Source organism: Coptis chinensis, chromosome 1 (genome assembly GCF_015680905.1).
Source record: "Coptis chinensis isolate HL-2020 chromosome 1, ASM1568090v1, whole genome shotgun sequence".
In the NCBI taxonomy this organism is placed as follows: domain Eukaryota; kingdom Viridiplantae; phylum Streptophyta; class Magnoliopsida; order Ranunculales; family Ranunculaceae; genus Coptis; species Coptis chinensis.
The window spans coordinates 48,332,629-48,350,767 of NC_141456.1; the positions used below are offsets into that span (position 1 = coordinate 48,332,629).

Below are 18,139 nucleotides of genomic sequence, written 5' to 3' on the forward strand. Positions count from 1 at the left end.
TAACCTACTTTTATATTTGACCATCTTAGATATGTGAATTGTTTTATTATAACTAACCTATTATGCAATTTTAGGGCTTCAATCTCATGGCAATTAGAGAATATGACGTGTACGAGCTTGGTGTCAGACTACATACAAAATGGTTATGGATTATGTTGTCTGCATGGGTTAGTAAATCTAATTGTTGGTTATTACAGGTAGTGTAACAGGCTATATATTCATCTAAAGTTCAATCGAGAAACAGAGCGGATGGAGGGAAATAGTGATGGTATGATAGATAAATCCCTCAAGTTTGAATTCCTTTAGTATTTCTGTTTACTTTTCTCTATCGTCTTTCTTCTTTAAATGCAATTCAAGGCTGTATCGTAAGGTGGACAAACATGTTAATGTGATATTTTCCCTTTATTTCTTTCCTCTTAAAAATAAGTAAATAAGTGAACGGATGTTAATTTGCATTGCTTTTATATTGTTTTGGTTTGTTGTTATGAATTAAGCATATGGTAGTACCAGTTTCAAGTTTGTTATCTTACATATTAATGCTTCTAAGTGTCTTAAAATGGATCTTTAGCTTAATGGAAGAGCACTTGAGTGTGTAAATACATCTCAAGAGATGGCGGTTCAAATCCACTAAGGTCTTTTTATGAAATTAGGACTTCCATAGCTTTTGATTTGACTCCACTATTATCACGCCAATATTTTGAGTTGAATTCTAACGTAAGCTCATGATACACGTACTCTGTCTCAATTGGTATATATAGATTTTACCTAGAACTTACAAAATTCATCATGATCATTGCTATTTGATTGATTTATTATCTACTTTAAGGAAAAGGTGCAAATATGTATATTGTAAGAATTATCCTTTTTAATCATTAAATAAAAAAGATCAAATGCCATTAATTTTTAGTTATATTCTTAGCATTCAATTAAAAAAAAATTGTAGTTAGAAATCTTTGATCATCCCACATAGTGAATTATGTATATTTTTTTTAATGCCATATTTGCAAGGACATTACATAAGGATCAACAGAAGTTAGTATTACACACCACCTTGGATAACTAACATGAAATCGAAACTCGAAGTAAATGCATTGAATTAACCTCAAACAATAATTTACAGGAAATTGAAAACTGAATGCAAATACATCGAACTAACCTCAAGAAATAATTGATTTAACGGGAAATCGGAAAATCAGAAACTAGGCACAAATGAATTGATCTAACTGCAAAGAATAATTAATAGTAAATCGGAAACTGGATACAAATGCATTGAACTAACCTCAAAACATAGTTGTGTTATATGTAGTGGGAAATATAGTTTTACATTTAAAATGTTGTTTATCATATCTCTTTTCGTATGATTGAGAATGTATTGCTATTCAAGTAGTTTCAATATGATGTTTGCCTCATTGGCCAATCTCAAAAAACTTCAATCAAACTTATATTGTTAAATAACAAAAAATTTGAATTAAAGGCGAACTATATTGTTAAAGTTGAATGGTTTTATCAAAAGCGAGTTTTTTCTTTTTATGGACAGTGAGATTTTCACAGAATTTTGAATCTAATAGCTCTACGCATTGTTGCAAATATAATGGGACCCGTTTGTAGGACGGATTCAGAAAATGGACTTGTAGTTTGGTATTGGGGGAACCAACCCTGGGAGCAAAAAAACCGTATCCTCATACATTTCGGATTGCTATGAAGTTATATATATATATAAACTAACCATAAAAATGGCTTTGCCCAACAACAAAATCTAGGCTAGAATGAAGGATAGTATTCTGGGTGATAGTAACTGCAACAAAATCGATTGAATCAATTGTTTCCTGCAAAACAAAATATATATATATATATATATATATATATATATATATATATATATATATATATATATATATATATATAGCATTCTCATTGCACCAACTAATTGTAGAAATTGCTCAAAAAAAAAAAAAGTTGTAGAAATCAAACATTCATAACAAAATAAAACGAAAAACAAATAATCTCATTGATTAAACTGCCTGATGTAATCTCCAAAATAAGGAGATTTTTCTAAAAGATACATTGATTTTTCCGGGAGCAGCTCATGGGCTTACTACTTTTTCCAATTGTACCTCCATCAGGGAAATCTTTTTAGTGCGCAAAAAAACAAAGGATGCCAAAGAACGCAATTACGCTCACTACTATACCAATAATTAACAACAAATCTGCTGTATCCTCCTTACATCCAGTGCAATCTGAATGCCACAGTACAACAGATTTTCCACCTTCACATCCAATTTTTTCCTCATACAATCGAAAAGTGTTGTCTGGATCCAACGTTGCTCTATAAATTATGTGCCCTGCACTGCTCCTACAAGAATCCTCCACACCCTTTGTCAAGTTCTTGATAACTACACCATCCCAATCAGCTAGATAGAGATAACCAGTGGAGTCAAGATTAAGTACAATCGGGCTACTACCTATCTTACGCGTCTGACTTTTCCACTGATAATTATTAGATTCATCATATAATACCAGGTCCCCATCCTCTTGCATCACCAATGTACAACTGGAGACGAGTTTTTGACCAGTCTTCAATGTCTGGCCGGAAAGAATTGTATCAGTCGGGTAATCAAAACTCTGCCATATGCAAATTGTATACAACAAAGTTGCCGTTGTCATGCAGTAAAGCGTAAGAAGCCCTTTCAAACGTATTGCTATAGCTAAATAAGGGTTTCTCTTTGAAACCTGGTCTCTGAAGCATGAACGTTCCAAACCGATTAAGTCTTAGGGACGATCCATCGTAAATAGGTTCGTAACTGTTGAAATTATCACTCCATACAAGAGTTCTATTATTAGAGTCATTGTTAATCCATATGCCTACCTTATATCGACCACAGTCAGGACACAACGGGTAGAAACCAAAAGCAAAGATGCCTGAAGGGGAGAGCCAGTAACTAGTTTTGTTTGGTGAAGCGGGTATAGATGATGAACCTCTAGTTATGTTAAAGGACGGAGCAGAAGGTGGTGATGAGTCTACTGTTATTTTGAATGGACAAAGTCCGGTGAAATAGAAAGATACTGTGAAAAGGAAAAAGAGGAGGAGATAAGTGCATATTGGCAGCTTCTTCATGGCGAACAAAATCACAAGTTATGCGGGAAAAAACACACAAGAACGGGGATTTTAATATTAAGAAAATTCCTATTACAAATAGGACTCTCTATCAAGCCCATAAAAGACCAAAGCCCAACCCATCTTCCAACTTTGGGCTTGGGTTAAACCAATTTACCGAAATTACCCGACGAGTTTGACTAATTTTGACTTTATATTATGACGGTTCTCTAAGATCATCCTCAAAAAGTGAAAAGTGAAAATAAAATGGGTAATTCGAGCCCAACCCAAGCCCAACCAACCCGCCTAAATGACTAATTTTGACTTTACATTAAAGACCGTTTTCTAGAAACCCAATCGAATCGTTTCTTTTTCTCATTTTCTGTTTTTACAAGACCATCCTCAAAACTGCAAAAAAGAAAAAATGGATTTTTCAGAGCAAGAAGAAGAAGAGAATAATCATAATCAAAGAAGTAACAACAAACCATCATCATCATCATCGTCATCATCGTCATCATCATCGTCATCATCAGCGGGAGCAGCAGCTTCATCTTCTTCAAATCGGCAAAGTAGTAGTGGGAATAGTGGTAGTCGTAGTGGTGGTAATAGTGTTAATAATAATAATAATAATGGAAGCAGTAGTAGTGATGATGATGATGATGATGTGGAAGTTGAAAAGGCAAGTGGGTATGAAGAAGAAGAAGAGGAAAGAGATCTGTTTGGTTCTGATAATGAGGATTATGTTAATACTCCTTCTGTAAGCCCTATTCCTGTGCCAAGTAAGTGTCAGTGTAATTGTTTTTTGAGTTTCTTCGATGCCCATTTGATGTATTTGTATATTTATGTGCTTTTTATTTGTAAAGATGTGGTTTTTATGCTAAATGTTTAGTTAGAAATTGTATTTTGATATTAAGCTTCTACATGGCAGCACTACCTCCTATACGAAATACGAACCACCAGACCAGAGGTAATTTTGGACGTGGACGATGGCAATCCGGATTTCAAAATGGTAGAGGAAATGGCTTACTACCACGTCCTGCGCATTTTAATCAGAGACAGAACTATGGTTATGGTAGATATTCAAATGTTCGTCAAGATGAACGGTTTGTTTCTGAGATGAAATTTTTGAAGACCGAAGAGACTTTATCTAGAAAGTGTATTGCATTTCAGGAGGTAATTACTCCTTTCATATACTGATTAGTTCCACAAATTCTATTCCAATATTTTACCAGTAGACCGCTTTCAAAACTAACTATATTTAATTTTTATTTTTTTATATTAATGACCACTTTGAATGATGCTGATGGTGATCATTTTGTTCTGCATTTTCTTTGGTACTGAAATGGAATTAAATCAGGACAAATGGAATGTTTTTAGGTTGTATGTAACTAATAATCTGATTTTTGCCATCAATTGCATCTACACTCATGGCTCCTAAACATCATCCTCTCTTTATTTGTTACGAATGTTTTTTCAATATGTTTTATGAATCTTACTACTGTAAAAGTTGATCCAGTAGCCTTGTGAAGTTGCTTGTTATAGTCGCGTTGAAGATGGTGATGTTTACTTTGATGACCGCAGCTTGGTAAGCTCTCTTCCACAGTCATGTGCACATCATTTTTCTTTTTCTTGCAAGACTGTAATTTAATCTCTGGTCTGTATATTAGAGGCTTTTTAAGCGGCTTATTTCTGAAGATGTTGGCGCTGATCTGAATGAAGGATTTGAAACATTCATTGCTAAAAGAGGTTAGTTGGTTTTCTTGAGATTTTTTTAATGGTTGTCAATCTGTGATCACATAAGCCTTTAATATGGACACTCTTGATCGATGAGGATATATGCTGCCGTTTTTCACAGACTTAGCCTCCGAGGGGTTTGGTAATCTTCTTGCTTCCATAAGAAATAAGAATATCCCACTTCAAAATATTCATTTTGTGGTAAGATACATATTCTGCATTTTGTTTCTCATGATTAACACATACATTTCTTCGGACAATTTTTTACTTTTTAATTTTTTGTGCAGACGTTTCGTAACAACCTTAACAAGGTAACATCACTCTGTTTTAATCTGTTTTCGACCTTATTATGTTGTTTGATATTGAATATTATTTGCTCCATAAGCTTTAATCACTTTTGAAGAAATTTCTCTTAGTGTTTCTCTGCCTGTAGATACTAGCTACTGCTTATATCAGGAATGAACCGTGGGAAATGGGGGTGCATAAGAGAAATGGTGTTGTCTATCTTGATGTGCATAAACTTCCAGAAAGGCCACAAAGTGATCTTGACCGTCGGAGGTATGTCCATAGTTTGCTAATTTGTGTCTACAAATAGATGAGTAAGCATAATATAAAATTTTGAAACAAAATATAAGGGCACGTCATAGATGAAGGGCTTGAAAATGTGTTGGTAAGACAGGAGGACTGCAATTTGTTGATCCTATGTTTCTATGGGTAAAAAGTGATTTTGTCTTTCACACTCTTTTACATATAACCGCCCCTATTACAGAAAAAATGAGTAAATTGAAAAAGAATGTCTGTGTTTGTGTGTGTGTGTGTGGGGGAAAGGGGTTGAAAATGTGTTGGTAAGACAGGAGGACTGCAATTTGTTGATCCTATGTTTCTATGTGTAAAAAGTGATTTTGTCTTTCTCACTCTTTTTACATTATAACCTATTACCCTATTTACAGAAAAAATGAGTAAATTGAAAAAGAATGTCTGTGTTTGTGTGTGTGTGGGGGGGACAGGAGGACTGCAATTTGTTGATCCTATGTTTCTATGGGTAAAAAGTGATTTTGTCTTTCGCACTCTTTTACGTATAACTGCCCAATTACGGAAAAAATGAGTAAATTGAAAAAGAATGTCTGTGTTTGTGTGTGTGTGTGTGTGTGTGGGGCGGGGGGGAAGGGTTGAAAATGTGTTGGTAAGACAGGAGGACTGCAATTTGTTGATCCTATGTTTCTATGTGTAAAAAGTGATTTTGTCTTTTGCACTCTTTTACGTATAACCGCCCTATTACAGAAAAAATGAGTAAATTGAAAAAGAATGTCTGTGTTTGTGTGTGTGTGTGGGGAAGGGTTGAAAATGTGTTGGTAAGACAGGAGGACTGCAATTTGTTGATCCTATGTTTCTATGTGTAAAAGTGATTTTGTCTTTCGTGACTCTTTTACATTATAACCGCCCTATTACAGAAAAAAAAAAAAAATGAGTAAATTGAAAAAGAATGTCTGTGTTTGTGTGTGTGTGTGGGTGTGGGGGGGGGGGGGTGAGGGTTGAAAATGTTTTGGTAGGACAGGAGGACTGCAATTTGTTGATCCTATGTTTCTATGGGTAAAAAGTGATTTTGTCTTTTCGTGACTCTTTTACATTATAACTGCCCAATTACGGAAAAAATGAGTAAATTGAAAAAGAATGTCTGTGTTTGTGTGTGTGTGTGTGGGGGGGGGGGGGGGAGAGAGAGAGAGAGAGGGGAAGATGTGTATTTGTGTGGGGAGATAATGTATTGGCCTACAGACAGACCTTTTATGTGTAAGTTGATGTTTTCTTTGAAAAAAGTCTAGGGGGGGGGGGGGTGTTATTTTCAAAGAAAGGTTAGGAACACTAGTTGCGGTTTATGTTGAGCTGAAAATAGAATGTCTGGTGTTGGATGTGGAACTAGTTGCTTTACTTAAACTTCTCTTCTTTTAGATTAATTAATTTGTGAATTAAATTATGAATTAGATGCTACTGGGGTTACTGCTTTGAGAATCTGGCAACTGAAGATTCAGCGAGGGCTGACGGGGAGGGGATTCATCACATTGATGCAAATGTTGAATTCTGTTCTGTAATCAAAACCAAATTAGGGGCTCACCGTATTATTATGGGGGCTGAAATGGATTGTTGTGATTCCACTGATGACGGGAGGAGGTTCTATGTGGAGTTGAAAACCAGTCGTGAGGTTGAATTCTCCATTCTATGTTGATATTATTGCAACCTTAATGATTAATTCGTCTAAGGATTATTCTAACTGGAAAATTTTCCTTGCTTGTCACAGTTGGATTATCATACTGAGGAAAGATTTGAACGTGAAAAGCTGCTCAAGTTTTGGGTATGTTCGTGTAGATTCTCTTCATGGAATGTTTAATTTTAACCATTCTTTAAATGGCTTAATGACCATCCCTTTGGCTGCACAGTATCCACTCTTGTGGATCACATTAGGAATATCGCTTAGGTGTTTTTTGCAAAGACGTTCTCCTCATTATGGAGATCATCCTATATGGCTATATAAACACTGCTTATAAAGATCTCATAATCTGAATAATGTACCCATCCCGAGCGGCCGAGCCATCTTTTTATCCCATATTAAACATGAAAAGTTTGATGTAATTAGATGCAAGAATCAGCTAGTTCATGTGAGGATATCATATTAATATGTAATCAACTCATAACGTATTTCTCTGAGCATGCTTGACTTTAACCAGGCACTTCTAGATAGATGGTTGTGGAGATTTGGGGAGGAGAGTGAATCTCTAAAGGCATTTGGGTTGTGATGAGAGCACCAGTGTCAATTTCTATGCTTGCGTTGTCTGAAAAGGCATTTATAAACTTTGGAGGTGCTTTGGACGAACATCAAATTTGAATTGAGAATGGCGAGCATTTAGTTTTTAGGACAACGCTATGATAGATGGAAAACCCTTAGTTTTTTCGTTTTTCCCTAGATGGCTAGATCATATGTAATGTTTGACTTTAAGAATTGTCAGTCCTCTTGTTTATGCTGGAAGGTTTTGGTAATATTTCTTGGAATACAGCATCTATGTTGCTCTCTCTCTGACGGATACTGTGAGTGTGGTTGCTCTGATGGAGAAGTCGGAACCATATCCTTTTCTGAGACTGAACAGAGATAAAGCTATCTCAGTCTGGCAAAGGAAGTTTCTCTGTTAGGTCTTGGTACTTTATACTTTGCTTTGAAACCCCTTTAGGTCCTAGGCCCACTGTTGAATTGCCTAGCCTGGTCATTTTGGGTTTGAAAGTTCCTTCCAAAGTTTCCTTTCATTTTTCATGTGCGTCCTTAGATCACATCCTTAGTAGGTACCCTAGAATGGATAACCTTAGGAAGAGATACGTCAATCAACCAATTAGAAAATTTCATCCTCCTTGGTTGTTGATGTTAGCTTTGTGAATCACATCCTTTGTTCTAGATTTTTCTCCTTTAAAATTATCAATATTTAGCTAGGTTACGTTGACATGCCGTATCGGACACAGATATGAATTGTCGGACATGGCAAAATATCAAAATTTGAGGTGTCCGACACGGACACGTGGATACGTATCCAACACGGTTTTTTTCAAAATATGGCGTGTCCATGTAACCTAGATATTTAGTTTGCTTTAAGTACCATGTCAATGTTGTTTTATCAATGTCGTTTTATGAATGAATATCAAGATATATTTTTTTGTTCAACCAATTAACGGAACAGTAGAATAGGGAGGAAGTTCTTCTACAAAAGACGGTGATGCTGCAATGAAAATATTATCCAATTCCTGCTACATTTATTCTGGTTTTATATCTTTGAAAGATACTCAGATATAACAGATACATTATACCAATGCATTGACGATAAATAGTAATGGATCGATAAAATTGTACTTTGTTTTGTACATTAAGAAATCTAATTCATTATAACACATTGGTTTGATTGTTTTTATGCAGTCAACAACAAACAAATTGTCTTAGAGATTTCTAAAAAAATTAGTATTGTCAGGAGAAGTTGATTTCTACTGTAACTTATTCCTTAGATACAAACTTCTGATTCAACTGTAATGAATCTTAAGGTAAACCTCTCCACATTTTAGTCCTATCAGCCAGCATTTATAAGATCTACATTTGGTCCTTGCCGTTAGGCTCAAGAGTCGAGACCTATATTCTCTCTTAATTTCTCAGTGGGAAAGAATGTTGTGTATACCGTTTACAGGTCTTTAACTTGATGCAGCGACTGTTGATTCAGTTGTTTTGCATTACCATCCTTATAGCTTTTTGTTAGATGGAAGGTGCTCTTGTATTCAACATATATAATAAAGTCCTTATTTTACTGATAAAAGTGCAATCAGGACAGGTTAGTAGTAACTGGAGGTTTTGATTATGGCTTACTTGACTCAACCCTGTGTCCTGCGTGATAAGCGTCTATGTCTAGTATTTACGACTTACTTGACCGAGTATACATCTATGTTATGACAAATTAGTAGTAACTGGAGGTTTTGATTAAGGCTTACTTGACTCAACCCTGTGTCTTGTGTGTTAAGTCTACGTCTGATTGGACATTTCTGGAACCTTTTTCGGATTTTAAGAAAGGTTGGGAATGTAAAGTGTGGACATGTTTTGTTTTTTGTATGACCTAATGACTAATGTTTTGTCCTTGTGAACGCTTGCAATTGTTTCTTTGGGAGTAATAGGGAAGCAAGGGGACCCATGTTCCATTCCTACCGTTTCTCTTCAACCTTGCTGTGGGTCTTTTTTGTTTCGTTAAGAAACCAATGTTTGTGAAAATCTTGAGGGGTTTTCACTGTGGGGAATGAATTTGATGAGAATGGAAGATTCTTGGGTTAGGACATTGATCTGATCACAGAGCTTAAGATACTAGATATGGTTGGGCTTAAGGGATGTCTTGCTTTTTTTTTTTTTTTTTTTTTTTTTTTTTATGATTATTTTTTATTTTGCATTAAAATGTATTTTCTATTTATTCTGTTAGCCTGAAAGATGGGTCTATTATTACATCGTTTGTGTAATCATTTTTCATCCTTTGCTATATTTGTGCATTTGGGGATGGTAAAATGGTATACTATTTTGTGCATGAATGGAGTGTAATTTTGATCCAAGAAAAAATGAATGGAGTGCAATTGTATATTCTTGAGAATTTCTTAATATGTTGTATTTATCAGCTTAATATTTGAATTTTGCAGATCCAGTCGTTCCTAGCAGGTGTCCCTTACATTGTTGTTGGATTTAGGTAATCCTATTCTGTAGGTTCTTCTACTTTGTTTTGGAGAACAGTAACACTCCTGATTGCATAGGACAATTTCGTAAAAACAATGGGAAAGGTCTTATTCTCTTATGTCTATCTTTTGAAAGCTGAAACATACAGCATCTGATAGCCTTACTTTTGATATTATTTTAGGTACTAGTGCTCCATTTCTCCATCTGGGCTTGAAAGTTGAAACAAATTGCATTGCTCGATTGAGATGCTATTGTTTAACTCATTGTGGTCTTACTATTTAAATTCCAATTACAAGGTTTTTTGTTCTGGTGGGGACATACTAAATGAATAATTATTTTAGAACCTTATGGTCGCTATGAGAGGTTCATCTTGCTAATACTTGCAATCACATTAACTGGAGATTCCTTCATTACACTCATAGTCGAAGAAGTCTGTGTTACATCTAGGGAAGCTGTTATAAGTGTCTTACTGTCTTGTCAACCTGTTTCTATATTTTGGTGAACATCTTCATTATTGTCTTTCTTGGAATTTCCAGGAATTGTAACTAAGGGAAATTGATGTCACAATAGTGTCTTCTATTTTTGTTATGGTGATGGTGAAATTATGTATTGTACTCTTAATTTACTGTAAGATTCAGATCAGTGTTACCAGATTTACTACTTCCATTTTAAGGTGTTCCAGTTTGTACCTACCCTTTTAGGTTCTGTACACGCATCACCAAGTCTTATGCCCCATGACCAAGAGAAGAATAGCAGAGAAAACAGAGTAGCAAAAGGGGAAAAAACCTAGGTTACATTGACACGCCATATCGGACATGGATATGAATTGTCGGACATGGCAAAATATCAAAATTCGAGGTAAATTACATGCAATATGTGTCCGACACGGACACGTGGATACGTATCTGACACGGATTTTTTTCAAAATATGGCGTGTCCATGTAACCTAGGAAAAAACACTGACCTAGAGGCGCTATAGTACTCTTCTATCTGCTCCAGTCTGTCCCTCTCCCTCATTCCCTCTATGTGGTGGTGAATATCAGCTCCCATCCTCCTGCCTCCATCTTTAGCTGGTGGCTGGCTTTTAGTGGTTTGGGTCAAAGAAAAGGATGTTTGAAGTTCGAGTCAACACTAGACTTTGGTTTTTTACGTCATCATAAGCACATTTGAATAAAGCACCGGGTCTAAGCCCTATTGTGAACAGACCTACATTTTAGGCCAAAAACTTCATAGATAATATTTGCAGAGCAAACTCTGACTGCATTCACGCTAAAATTGATTCAGTTTAATGATAGCTGTTTCTGTTCTTCTCCTTTTGTCATTGGCATTGTTGTTCCACCACTTGAGAAAGTTACAACATTATAATTTTCTCGTTTCTCTTTGATGCAGGGATGATGCAGGAAGACTTGTTCGCACTGAGAGGCTAAGAACCAAAGATATAACTCATAGGGTCAAATTGAAGAACTATTGGCAGGTATCCTATTTACTGTTATTATTACTAATTATCAGTAATTACTGAGAACTGTGTCATACTGTCATTATAGTTGTAATGTTAGCACCATATTAGTTATTGGTTTTTTGAAAAAGCAGAAGGGTTTAGTAAAATGAATGTCAGCCTTTTGAAACTGAAACTATTGTATGTTCGTTATTCTCAATTGCATTCAATTAAACTGAAAAATGGACAGACTTTAGATGTATCCCTCCTTAAACCCGATAAGGATGAGAAATCCCTTGACTCATATTTTGCAGAGAAAACATCGTGTCTAGTCAAGTCTGCATGCTTCGCGTGCTTGCAAAGCTAGCTGAGTACTATATGTGTGTACAGAGAACAGACTATTGTTCTGTGTATAGCTAGCTGTTTAGCGAGAGTAATCCAATTCCAGACTGGGCAAGGGTTTCCTTGCCACCCATAGGTGTGGCGTACTTTCCATAAAGAGGTATATCATTCAAGTTATGTGAGTGGTCATATTTCTTTTCTTCATGTGCCATGTGCCATGTTTTTGGCTGGTCAGCCAAGTCAGACCGTCTCAAGATGAGCCTAATTTGGATGGTTCTTCTGGTCTATCACATCACGCCTTTTTATCACGTAATATATTTTGGTCATTGAGGATATTATGATCATTGCACGTTTTACCGCCCATTTAAGATCTTTGGAGTTAATTATGTGCTCCGCCTACTGGATTAAGTAAATAATCCAATTTGGTGGTTCTCTTCCTTTGGTTAATATAGGGTACTGATGTTGTAATCATTTACGTGTAAGTTTGGATTGAAGCAAGCATAGAACTTCTTGCTGAATATATTCTGAGGGCATAAATTTAAGATCTCATGTGAATATGTGATGGTTTGCAGGGCGGAGTCTGCTTGGCGTTTGCTGATGAAGTTTTGTGCTGGCTGTATGGAACAGTTAAAGAAAGTTAGTTTTCCCTTGAAATTTTAGTTTCTTTTGTCATGTTACTGATCTTTTTTGTAATATAATAGTTTGAATTGCCTCTTCAGACGAGGATTATATTCTGCAGTTTGCTCAACCATTTAACCGGCTAGAGCTTTTACAAGCTCCCTCTTGCCCCGAAGTAATTGCCAGCCATGTACAGCAACTATAAGCTGAGGAAGACCATTTTTGCTATGAGATTCATACTCTGCATGGATAAGCACCCTCCTGACCGGAAGTAACTACAAACCATGTACAGCAATTATAAGCTGGCCCATCTTTGCTATGCGGTTATAAGAAACATTGATAAGTGGATACACACTCCAAAATGGAGCTGTATTGTTCGTCTTGTATTTTTTGGGATAAAGAATATGGCTTCAACCTGATGATTCACATTTCACGTCTTTAATTGAAATTGTAGTAAAAGCAACAGTAAATTAATTGACACTAGTTATATGGAGTTTTAGTAATGTTTCGTAGTTATTAATGAAAACATTGTGACTTTGGCGATGAACTTGTCTTGCTTCTGAACTCTTAAATGATATCGGTGATGTTTTTGGACTTGTGAAATAGTTTGTTATTGCACCCTTTTGGTAGTTAGACCCTTTCATTACGTTCTACTAGCATTAGTGTACGTGCTCTGCACGTGGATGTTAAAAAAGACTTTCTAAAGGGAATGTGATCATATATAGTTTAGTATTTAAAACTTAAGAAGACATTTTTTTTATGATTACAAATGCTTTTGATTCCTGATAGGACTAATACTTACTTACACGTGTCCCATTAATGCATTTAATATGGAAATTGTAAAATATGGATTTACGAAAGCTAGGTAGAGTTAGTTAGATAAAAGCCCTCTGTATATGCATGTAACTTATACTAAACCACAGATTATAAATGGAAAGTAAAAAATAAATTACAATGTTGTCCCCTTGTTCGCCAACGTTTTTTGTTTTGTCTCAACATGTAGTAAGGGTTTTTTATAAATTTTTATTTATTAGAAAATTGATCAGACAATTGGATTATCATATTTTACAGTGTAATAAACAATTACATTCTAACACTACTTCAAAGCTGATTTTTTTTTTTTTAACAAACATCTACTCGGTAAAAAAAAAATGATGGAAGATCATTAAGATATTGGTGTAGCTCAATAAAACTAACTACACCATTTTTTTAATATGATTTTATGGTATTTCTAGATAACCCAAACAAACTGTTTAGCTATATGTGTTCAAATAGTATGTAATAATATATAGATATGGGTACTATCACTATCTTAAATAGTACCTTTGTATAACTCCGAACAACAATCCATTTACCCAATGCCGTCAGATGAGTCTCAAGTTTTCTTCCTACCACAATCCGTTTTCTAAAGGGAATGTGATTATATATAACGTTCATTATTTAAAAGTTAAGAAGACCTTTTTTTTATGAGGATGCATTTTTTGGATTTACTGATAGTAGTAATAATTACTGACATGTGTTGCATTAATGTATTTAAAATGGAAATTGCAAACATGTGTCTTACAGAAAAAGTAAGTATTTCAATAACAAAACATATTGGCTAAAAAAATGTAATGACATGGTTTAATATCTTTACTGAATTTAAAACAGTGATATGTTAAACAGTAAACATACATTTGTTTAGGTCTAGACACCTAAAGCCACTTTCCATAAAAGGAGTAAAACACAAATAATTACTGTTAACAGTAAAACTTTTATTGCATCTCCAATCTCGTTTTCCTCAACATCAAATCTGTTGGACATGGTTGTTACTGTTGTTAAAGAAAAAAATAACAAAAGTTAAATAAATTAATCATGCGTTAGTTTGATGCCAATTCCAACAATTATGAACTATAACGAAATAGTATCTTTAAAAAAAAACGCAATAGTATTGTAAAGAATGTATAGAAAATCAAATTTAGTTAAATATATATTTAAAATGATATATATTGTGTGGGAAAAATGGCTCAACATGGTAAAGATAACGACTGGGACAAATAAGTCATCTGATTTGTTATTGTTATAATAATTAGTATTATTATGGTTATTATGAAAATTCTTATTTTCTAACTTACAATTTATTTATTTATTTATTTATTTTATTTTATTTTATTTTATTTTATTTTTTTGTAGCTTGATCTTTTAAATAAGTTAACTATTAAGTAAAAAAAAAATTCGAAGGTTATGATGATCTGAAATGGAAATCGTATGAAGAAGACAGTGTAACAGACAAATAATATATTTAAGGTAGAAACGCCATAAAATAAGCGAAATTTTTTTAAGAGGAGAATTACCTGAGGGGGGTTGGTGGTTGGAATCCACGAGATGCGAGAGGTATGAATACTGTGGTTGAGTCGTTTTCTTAAGAAATTAGAGAAGAAAGAGATAAGGTTAATATGTCAAAGTTAGTCCGTGAGTTGGAGAAAGAGGGGCCCGTACTTTTTTGTGTAAGTCTGTTGGAAATTTTTAATATATCGTGGGAAAAATGAATTTAAATTTTTTAAAGAAAACGCTTTAGATTAACGTGACTTACGTAAATCTGATGGGATGTTGGATAGTAAGGGTGGTCAACCTAATGCATGCTATATATCGACATAGTATAATAATATAATTAGATTGTTTATATTCAACTATATTTAATGCGACGTGTCAAAAATCTTCATTTTCATCCAATGGGCAAAAAAAAAAAAAAATGTTTTTTTTTAAACAAATGTATTATAAAAGGCTACCCAGAACTTTTCATAGTAGTTATTTCTTTATATGGTTTTTTTGTGTTAAACTCTTTCTCTTAGGTTGATAAGTTTAACATAAATGGGTGGAGCTGCTTTTCGAACATTTGTAGCAACGAAGGTATTTTAGATAACTTAATTTAAAACTTCATTTGTACAACTCTTTTGTTATTAAATTAGGCACAAAGCTTAATTTAGCTAACAGCAGGAGTAAGTACATCAATAAAGACCACATCATGACATGAGTTAAATTATGATATTTGTTTTTTTGGTTAATTTTTTTCTAGATTTGTCAACTTTGTGAGCAAGAAGGCCACACAGTTCAAATCTGTCCTTACCTTAATCGAAGATGCAGGGAAGCAAGCTACAGAGGTATTATGTATTTGGTTAAGTGTTGGGATCGGTCGGGGTAAAGTTGTTGAAATGTGGCTTAAATGTATTTGGGTTGGATGTTTTAGTAAGGAGATGCAATTTACTGCTTCAAACCAACCAATGTTGCTAAATGAAAAGAAAATCACCCATGTTGTCAATTGTGATGTTTGTGGTAATGAGTGCTGTTGTCAGATTGATTATACTATTTAAGTTTTTTTGCGTGTCAGGTGTGATGTTAGTGCTATATGTATTTTTTTAAGGGCAACGTAAACGTTTATTAAAAGTGTTTATTTTGCTTCTGATATAATAATAGATATTACACACAGTATGCAAAGACATAAATTCACACAACGAAAATATGTCATAACTTCAATATTACACAACTAATACGAATCTTAGAGAAGACAGTTGAGGACCTTTAATTTGAAGCATAATTAGATTACGCTGGGCCCAGGCAGACGATTATAACGGGGAGGATGTGGAAGAAAAGTTGTGACAATAGTGTGGAGTTGTTCTATATGTTGGAGAATTTGTTGTTGAAGGTCTCCTTGGTGCTCGAAAATTTGTCTTTGACTCTCCAAAATTTGTGAGTGGTTTTCTAAGAACTGCGAGTAGCTTTCCAGAAATTGTTCCTGTTCTTCATCAAAGACTATAATACGTCGCTGTAAATCTGTTAATTGTTCATGCATAAATCCTTGACGTGCATACATTGCCTTGATACACCCGTGAAGAATATGGATCCCTTCCATGGGATCAACTGTGTTCTGCAGGGCATTTTCAGCGAAATAATCTATTTGGATTGGAGGTGAGGGAGGGATTCTTTGACGGTTTGGAGTCATTGAGAAGTTAGGTTTATGATGAGGAGGACTAATGAGATTGGATGAGGAATATAATTATTGTATGAATCAAAATATAAGCGTGCGTGCTTTATAGTGGAAAAAAAATAATTAAATATTAAGACATAATTAAAAATGTGGGGACTCTATAATAATTTTAAGTTGATATGTAGAAGCATAGGTGGGCTCTAAAGAAAAAGTTGAAGTGTCAAGTAGCTAGGTAGAGAAGGTTACTTTCATAATTTAGTTTTAAGCCACGTCAAATGTGTAGAACATATACTAATTTCTGCAGTAACTGTAAGTTATCTCAATCAAGCAATGTGCACATTTTTTTTTTTTTAATTCTAATGTACGTATTTGCATGTTCCAGATTGAGAAAATAACATGTAGATGTCTGCCCATAAATAAAAAAATAACATTATAGAAAGCTTTAAAAACTTAATAGAACGATGCCACGTATTTTGTTTAAATTACAAAACAAATTTACAGATGGATAAAAAAGTTTTACCACTATCGATTTGAGCAATTGGCTGTCAAAGTCGCAGAATCAAATAGTTAACAAAACTAACTCTGCAAACTTGACAATAAGGCAAAGGTTTTGCAGCCTTTGGAAGCCATCAACGCGTTAAAAGCGCATCACGGCCAGTTAGAAAATCTTGCTAAGCGTCTATCATCGACAATGTTGGAACTATATATTGTGTAGCAGTTCCTGGCAGTAAGTTAATTATAAAAAAAAAAACAAAATGCAATTAAATAAAAAAGTAAGAACTCGTAAGTGCATTCTTCGCTTTTATGTAAATATAATGCATGTGACATGTATCAAACAATTTGAGAGCACCATGAGTTACATGTTTGAAGACGCAAAAAAACAAATGCAAGGGTCTATTGACTGACCTTCTTTTTAAAGCAGGGAACTGTTATAGAGGAAGCGCTTGCAATAGTCTCATTGAGGTTGATTTCTTTGTTTTCATTTCTGCATCAAAACAAACACAACGTATTATACGTTATTGATACGTTCTACAAAGATTAGCTTATTTTGAAGTAGTAAACAATCCATTATGAGAGTAAACTAACTTTAACTAAAGTGTACGACACGATATAAAATTTTAAGAAATGTTAAAATTTTTTTTAAAAAAAACAAAGACCAAGTGAAGTTTAAAACTGTTATTGAATAAGGAGAAAAAGGGTGTTTATAAAAAAAACAATAAAACATAGAAGAAGGAGTTAAATCATGATAAGTTTGACAATACTAAAAGAAAATTTAAGTATAAAGTGTTTACATCAAGCTAAGTACAATTAAGATGGTTGTTAACATCCAATAATATATGATTTTCGAACGACTCAGTCGTAAATGTTTTCTTAATCGGTAAACTATAAAAAAAAAAGAAACTTATGGAGTTAATGGTTAGGGTGGGATTTTTTTTTTGGAAAAAATTACATATCAAATAACTTTTTGATCGATTTGCAATATTTAGTATTGAAAAGTTTTTAAAAAATATATACAACAAATAGACAAAATCAAAAAGTTTTCGTTTATTTTTTTGAGTAGTAGAGATCAACATAGTAGGTTAAATATTCATATTGCAACTGCAATAAGAGGTGTATGGGTAGGTGTTAGTGTTGCTTCACCTTTTGCTTTTGTTATTATATAGCCACACTTTGAAAACATTTATCTCAATGCCATTTTTCAAACAAAACTGGCTAATGGCA

At 34.1% G+C, this 18,139-nt stretch overlaps 1 protein-coding gene across 1 annotated transcript; it reads left to right on the plus strand.

Annotated features, from left to right (window-relative positions):
- Positions 1-3,454: 3,454 nt before the first annotated feature.
- LOC147524349 (glycine-rich protein) lies at positions 3,455-12,996 on the plus strand. The gene is made up of 13 exons (XM_086602955.1): positions 3,455-3,873; positions 4,023-4,267; positions 4,614-4,679; positions 4,762-4,840; positions 4,950-5,029; positions 5,116-5,139; positions 5,262-5,386; positions 6,809-7,025; positions 7,122-7,175; positions 10,025-10,071; positions 11,448-11,532; positions 12,408-12,471; positions 12,555-12,996. Exons 1-13 carry the CDS (start codon positions 3,519-3,521, stop codon positions 12,656-12,658), a joined length of 1,545 nt encoding a protein of 514 aa, XP_086459081.1. The 5' UTR covers positions 3,455-3,518; the 3' UTR covers positions 12,659-12,996.
- The last annotated feature ends 5,143 nt before the right edge of the window (positions 12,997-18,139 follow it).